Here is a 7,500-nt window from a genome sequence, read left to right as displayed (position 1 = left end):
CCGACCCTAGTAAAGCCCTAGAATAGGGACCGACCCTAGTAAAGCCCTAGAATAGGGACCGACCCTAGTAAAGCCCTAGAATAGGGACCGACCCTAGTAAAGCCCTAGAATAGGGACCGACCCTAGTAAAGCCCTAGAATAGGGACCGACCCTAGTAAAGCCCTAGAATAGGGACCGACCCTAGTAAAGCCCTAGAATAGGGACCGACCCTAGTAAAGCCCTAGAATAGGGACCGACCCTAGTAAAGCCCTAGAATAGGGACCGACCCTAGTAAAGCCCTAGAATAGGGACCGACCCTAGTAAAGCCCTAGAATAGGGACCGACCCTAGTAAAGCCCTAGAATAGGGACCGACCCTAGTAAAGCCCTAGAATAGGGACCGACCCTAGTAAAGCCCTAGAATAGGGACCGACCCTAGTAAAGCCCTAGAATAGGGACCGACCCTAGTAAAGCCCTAGAATAGGGACCGACCCTAGTAAAGCCCTAGAATAGGGACCGACCCTAGTAAAGCCCTAGAATAGGGACCGACCCTAGTAAAGCCCTAGAATAGGGACCGACCCTAGTAAAGCCCTAGAATAGGGACCGACCCTAGTAAAGCCCTAGAATAGGGACCGACCCTAGTAATGTCCTAGAATAGGGACCGACCCTAGTAAAGCCCTAGAATAGGGGCCAACCCTAGTAAAGCCCTAGAATAGGGACCGACCCTAGTAAAGCCCTAGAATAGGGACCGACCCTAGTAAAGCCCTAGAATAGGGACCGACCCTAGTAAAGCCCTAGAATAGGGACCGACCCTAGTAAAGCCCTAGAATAGGGACCGACCCTAGTAAAGCCCTAGAATAGGGACCGACCCTAGTAAAGCCCTAGAATAGGGACCGATCCTAGTAAAGCCCTAGAATAGGGACCAACCCTAGTAAAGTCCTAGAATAGGGACCAACCCTAGTAAAGCCCTAGAATAGGGACCGATCCTAGTAATGCCCTAGAATAGGGACCAACCCTAGTAAAGCCCTAGAATAGGGACCGATCCTAGTAAAGCCCTAGAATAGGGACCAACCCTAGTAAAGCCCTAGAATAGGGACCGATCCTAGTAAAGCCCTAGAATAGGGACCGACCCTAGTAAAGCCCTAGAATAGGGACCGACCCTAGTAAAGCCCTAGAATAGGGACCGACCCTAGTAAAGCCCTAGAATAGGGACCGACCCTAGTAAAGCCCTAGAATAGGGACCGACCCTAGTAAAGCCCTAGAATAGGGACCGATCCTAGTAAAGCCCTAGAATAGGGACCGACCCTAGTAAAGCCCTAGAATAGGGACCGACCCTATCTCCTAGAGAGATCAAGGACCTGTGTTTTTCTCCTCCTTTGTGTTCTGTTCATTTTTCTTTTGCAAAATCATGACTTTCTGTCGTTTATGAAGAACAGAGAAGTGGCATCCATTTTTCATGAGGGTTGGAATATGAAACTGAAAGGTTGGGATATGAAACTGAAAGGTTGGAATATGAAACTGAAGGGTTGGGATATGACTTTGCTAGCGGCAGAAGCGATGCTAAAGTTTACCCCCCGTAGTGTGACAGACACTGGCATGCATCTCAAAACGGCACCCTATTCCCCATACAAAGTCAATATAAGTGCACACTTCATAGGGAATATAGGGTGCCGTTTTGGGACAGAGACATTATAACACGTTGAGTGGCAGTCTGTTATAGGGCTGCTAGCAGAAACCTGGAGAGACTATCTGTCCACATCAGCTCTCGGTCCTGCTCCTCTTTTCTCCCCGGTAAAGTCATTATTAAGTTAGTGAGATGGGCTGATGTCACGGTTTGTGAGAGTGTGTGGCTTCTCAGCAACACCGAGGAGCTGATGGTGGACTACAGTAAACGGAGGGTTGAGCACGTCCCCTCATCCTCATCGACGGGGTTGTAGTGGAGCCGGGGTTGAGAGCTTCAAGTTCCTCGTTGTCCACAACACTAAGGATCTATCTTGGTCCAAACACACCAAACACAGTCATGAGGAGGGCACGACAACGCCTCTTCCCCCTCAGGAGGCTGAAAAGATCCTCAAAAATTTCTACAGTTGCACCATTGAGAGCATCTTGACTGGCTGCATCACCGCCTGGTATTGCAACTGCTTGGCATCTAACTGTAAGGTGCTACAGAGGGTACTGTGTACTGCCCAGGTCACCACTGGGTCCAAGCTTCCTGCCATCCAGGACCTCTATACCAGGCGGTGTCAGAGGAAGGCTCAAAACATTGTCAGAGTCCAGTCATAGACTGTTCTCTCTGCTACCGCATGGCACTACACCACTGGGTCCAATCTTCCTGCCATCCAGGACCTCTATACCAGGCGGTGTCAGAGGAAGGCAGTCATAGTCTGTTCTCTCTGCTACCGCATGGCACTACACCACTGGGTTCAATCTTCCTGCCATCCAGGACCTCTATCCCAGGCGGTGTCAGAGGAAGGCAGTCATAGACTGTTCTCTCTGCTACCGCATGGCATTGTTACCGGTGCACCGAGACTGTTAGTCTACACCTGTTGTTTACGAAGCATGTGATGAATAACAATGTATTTGTGTGTGCGTGCGTGAGGTTTGTGTCTGTGTGTGTGTTTGTCTGTGTAAGAGGTGTGTGTGTGTGTGTGTGTGTGTGTGTCTGTGTAAGAGGTGTGTGTGTGCTTGTCTCTGTAAGTGGTGTGTGTGTTTGTCTGTGTAAGTGGTGTGTGTGTGTTTGTCTGTGTACGTGGTGTGTGTGTGTTTGTCTGTGTAAGTGGTGTGTGTGAGGTGTGAATGAGGAATGGATGTTCCATTTTGTGAAGAACAAGTGATTGGTGTGTGTGTGAGAGGTGTGGTGTGAGTGGTGTGAATGGTGTGTGTGTGTGTTTGTGTGTGTGTGTGTGTGTGTGTTTAATTGAGTTCATGCTCATGCTACCTCCACTCTCCTTATCTCCCTGCCGATGAGTCACAGACAGTGAGCACTCACAAGAGTATAGCTTATTTGTGTTTGTGTGTGAGAGAGAGAGAGAGAGAGAGAGAGACAGCATAATCCTGTCCTTCTCCCAGCCCACCTAGCTGTCAGAGGTGCCAGATGTAATTATGTTCGTGACAGAGACAGACTGAACCAGACAGGGTAGGTGGCTGAGAGACAGACTGAACCAACAGGGTAGGTGGCTGAGAGACAGACTGAACCAGACAGGGTAGGTGGCTGAGAGACAGACCGAACCAGACAGGTAGCATATGGCTCAGGGTAGGTGGCTGAGAGACAGACTGAACCAGACAGGGTAGGTGGCTGAGAGACAGACTGAACCAGACAGGTAGCATATGGCTCAGGGTAGGTGGCTGAGAGACAGACTGAACCAGACAGGGTAGCTGGCTGAGAGACAGACTGAACCAGACAGGGTAGGTGGCTGAGAGACAGACTGAACCAGACAGGGTAGCTGGCTGAGAGACAGACTGAACCAGACAGGGTAGGTGGCTGAGAGACAGACTGAACCAGACAGGTAGCATATGGATCAGGGTAGGTGGCTGAGAGACAGACTGAACCAGACAGGTAGCATATGGCTCAGGGTAGGTGGCTGAGAGACAGACTGAACCAGACAGGGTAGGTGGCTGAGAGACAGACTGAACCAGACAGGGTAGGTGGCTGAGAGACAGACTGAACCAGACAGGGTAGATGGCTGAGAGACAGACTGAACCAGACAGGGTAGCTGGCTGAGAGACAGACTGAACCAGACAGGGTAGCTGGCTGAGAGACAGACTGAACCAGACAGGGTAGGTGGCTGAGAGAAAGACTGAACCAGACAGGTAGCATATGGATCAGGGTAGGTGGCTGAGAGACAGACTGAACCAGACAGGTAGCATATGGCTCAGGGTAGGTGGCTGAGAGACAGACTGAACCAGACAGGGTAGGTGGCTGAGAGACAGACTGAACCAGACAGGGTAGCTGGCTGAGAGACAGACTGAACCAGACAGGGTAGCTGGCTGAGAGACAGACTGAACCAGACAGGGTAGGTGGCTGAGAGACAGACTGAACCAGACAGGTAGCATATGGATCAGGGTAGGTGGCTGAGAGACAGACTGAACCAGACAGGTAGCATATGGCTCAGGGTAGGTGGCTGAGAGACAGACTGAACCAGACAGGGTAGGTGGCTGAGAGACAGACCGAACCAGACAGCGTAGGTGGCTGAGAGACAGACCGAACCAGACAGGGTAGGTGGCTGAGAGACAGACTGAACCAGACAGGGTAGGTGGCTGAGAGACAGACCGAACCAGACAGGGTAGGTGGCTGAGAGACAGACCGAACCAGACAGGGTAGGTGGCTGAGAATTGTCATGACTCTCAGGCCCCCACCGCCTGCCTACATTACTGGCTGTGCCCCTACAGTGCCTACATCTATATAGAATACTTTAACTACCCCACAATTCTCCTCCCATGCTTTGACTAGCTACAGTCACATATCTTGCTTTGTCATGTCGTCCCAACATGCATTTGTCAATTTGTAGAACACCTCAGCTGTTCCTACATAGAGATTCATCCAGCAGGTACCTGCTCTTTGATTGGCTGGGCCGTACAGATTCACCCAGCAGGTACCTGCTCTTTGATTGGCTGGGCCGTACAGATTCACCCAGCAGTTACCTGCTCCTTGGATGGCCGGGCCGTACAGATTCACCCAGCAGTTACCTGCTCCTTGGATGGCTGGGCCGTACAGATTCACCCAGCAGTTACCTGCTCCTTGGATGGCCGGGCTGTACAGATTCACCCAGCAGTTACCTGCTCCTTGGATGGCCGGGCCGTACAGATTCACCCAGCAGTTACCTGCTCCTTGGATGGCCGGGCCGTACAGATTCACCCAGCAGTTACCTGCTCCTTGGATGGCCGGGCCGTACAGATTCACCCAGCAGTTACCTGCTCCTTGGATGGCTGGGCCGTACAGATTCACCCAGCAGTTACCTGCTCCTTGGATGGCTGGGCCGTACAGATTCACCCAGCAGTTACCTGCTCCTTGGATGGCTGGGCCGTACAGATTCACCCAGCAGTTACCTGCTCCTTGGATGGCTGGGCCGTACAGATTCACCCAGCAGTTACCTGCTCCTTGGATGGCTGGGCCGTACAGATTCACCCAGCAGTTACCTGCTCCTTGGATGGCCGGGCCGTACAGATTCACCCAGCAGTTACCTGCTCTTTGGATGGCCGGGCCGTACAGATTCACCCAGCAGTTACCTGCTCCATGGATGGCCGGGCCGTACAGATTCACCCAGCAGTTACCTGCTCCTTGGATGGCTGGGCCGTACAGATTCACCCAGCAGTTACCTGCTCCTTGGATGGCCGGGCCGTACAGATTCACCCAGCAGTTACCTGCTCCTTGGATGGCCGGGCCGTACAGATTCACCCAGCAGTTACCTGCTCCTTGGATGGCCGGGCCGTACAGATTCACCCAGCAGTTACCTGCTCCTTGGATGGCTGGGCCGTACAGATTCACCCAGCAGTTACCTGCTCCTTGGATGGCTGGGCCGTACAGATTCACCCAGCAGTTACCTGCTCCTTAGATGGCTGGGCTGTACCAGTCAATGTTGGAGTTGGACTTACACAGCCCTAGGCGACCAGCGCTTGCTTGCTTGTTTGTGTGTGTATGTGTGTGTGTGTGTGTGTGTGTGTGTGTGTGTCTGTGTGTGTGTGTGTGTGTGTGTGTGTGTGTGTGTGTGTGTGTGTGTGTGTGTGTGTGTGTGTGTGTGTGTGTGTGTGTGTGTGTGTGTGTTATTTAACCTCTCTCCTCCCTCCCTCTAGGTGATGACCCAGGCGGAGGGCCAACAGAAGAACCTGGTTAACTCCATAGAGTCCCTGCCCTCCCGTGGTCCTCTGTCCTCCTTAGACCAGGACCTTCTCCTCCTCAAGGCCACGTCAGCAGCTACCCTCTCCTGTCTGGGGGAGTGTCTCCACATGCTGCAACACAATGTCAGCCAGGTACGTCAGCAGCTACCCTCTCCTGTCTGGGGGAGTGTCTCCACATGCTGTCAGCCAGGTACGTCAGCAGCTACCCTCTCCTGTCTGGGGGAGTGTCTCCACATGCTGCAACACAATGTCAGCCAGGTACGTCAGCAGCTACCCTCTCCTGTCTGGGGGGAGTGTCTCCACATGCTGTCAGCCAGGTACGTCAGCAGCTACCCTCTCCTGTCTGGGGGAGTGTCTCCACATGCTGTCAGCCAGGTACGTCAGCAGCTACCCTCTCCTGTCTGGGGGAGTGTCTCCACATGCTGCAACACAATGTCAGCCAGGTACATCAGCAGCTACCCTCTCCTGTCTGGGGGGAGTGTCTCCACATGCTGCAACACAATGTCTGCCAGGTACATCAGCAGCTACCCTCTCCTGCCTGGGGGAGTGTCTCCACATGCTGTCAGCCAGGTACGTCAGCAGCTACCCTCTCCTGTCTGGGGGGAGTGTCTCCACATGCTGTCAGCCAGGTATCAGAGGGGTTGGATACAGCTGGAGATCCTCTCCAACCTATCAGAGGGGTTGGATACAACAGGAGATCCTCTCCAACCTATCACAGGGGTTGGATACAGCAGGAGATCCATTTCTGTTTCCTAAGAGATTAGTATTGTTCTCCTCTCCGATCCCAGGCCGCGCAGCATGTCACCCTGGGTCGCTCAGACAGCCAGGACCGGAGTCAGAGTCCCATCCACAAACAGACGTCCAGCCAGAGTAACAGCAACATCTCCAGTCAGACTCACAACCACAACCACAACCAGTTCAAGAAGCAGATGAGCCTGGATCCCAACCATGTTCCCACCGCACCATCAGGTCAGTTTACTATTAGAGTCTCTCTGTAACCGGTGTGTTCCTGGTGGTCAGTGTGTTCCTGGTGGTCAGTGTGTTCCTGGTGGTCAGTGTGTGTTCCTGATGGTCAGTGTGTGTTCCTGGTGGTCAGTGTGTTCCTGATGGTTAGTATGTGTTCCTGGTGGTCAGTGTGTGTTCCTGATGGTCAGTGTGTTCCTGATGGTCAGTGTGTTCCTGGTGGTCAGTGTGTGTTCCTGATGGTCAGTGTGTGTTCCTGGTGGTCAGTGTGTTCCTGGTGGTCAGTGTGTTCCTGGTGGTCAGTGTGTGTTCCTGGTGGTCAGTGTGTTCCTGGTGGTCAGTGTGTTCCTGGTGGTCAGTGTGTTCCTGGTGGTCAGTGTGTGTTCCTGGTGGTCAGTGTGTTCCTGGTGGTCAGTGTGTTCCTGGTGGTCAGTGTGTTCCTGATGGTCAGTGTGTTCCTGGTGGTCAGTGTGTTCCTGGTGGTCAGTGTGTTCCTGATGGTCAGTGTGTGTTCCTGATGGTCAGTGTGTTTTCCTGATGGTCAGTGTGTTCCTGATGGTCAGTATGTGTTCCTGGTGGTCAGTATCTTCCTGATGGTCAGTGTGTTCCTGATGGTCAGTGTGTTCCTGATGGTCAGTGTGTTCCTGATGATCAGTATGTGTTCCTGATGGTCAGTGTGTTCCTGATGGTCAGTATGTGTTCCTGATGGTCAGTATGTGTTCCTG

The 7,500-nt window shown here is 52.6% G+C and overlaps 1 protein-coding gene across 3 annotated transcripts in view; it reads left to right on the top strand.

Annotated features, from left to right (window-relative positions):
- Positions 1–7,500, top strand: part of LOC110515405 (oxysterol-binding protein-related protein 10) — a 103,551-nt gene that overhangs the window by 39,088 nt on the left and 56,963 nt on the right. For 2 of the 3 annotated variants that reach the window (XM_090216099.1, XM_090216098.1), the window contains 2 exons: positions 5,768–5,944; positions 6,601–6,781. In XM_090216099.1, the coding sequence (XP_090072225.1) occupies positions 5,768–5,944; positions 6,601–6,781 (358 nt within the window). Of the gene's footprint in view, positions 1–5,767; positions 5,945–6,172; positions 6,256–6,600; positions 6,782–7,500 lie in introns of those variants that run through there. The other variant, XM_090216106.1, reaches the window with a different exon arrangement.

Source organism: Oncorhynchus mykiss, chromosome 2 (genome assembly GCF_057628025.1).
Source record: "Oncorhynchus mykiss isolate SJ-2025 chromosome 2, ASM5762802v1, whole genome shotgun sequence".
In the NCBI taxonomy this organism is placed as follows: domain Eukaryota; kingdom Metazoa; phylum Chordata; class Actinopteri; order Salmoniformes; family Salmonidae; genus Oncorhynchus; species Oncorhynchus mykiss.
The sequence above is the reverse complement of the archived record's forward strand: the minus strand, read 5'-3'. Positions and strand labels throughout refer to the sequence as shown.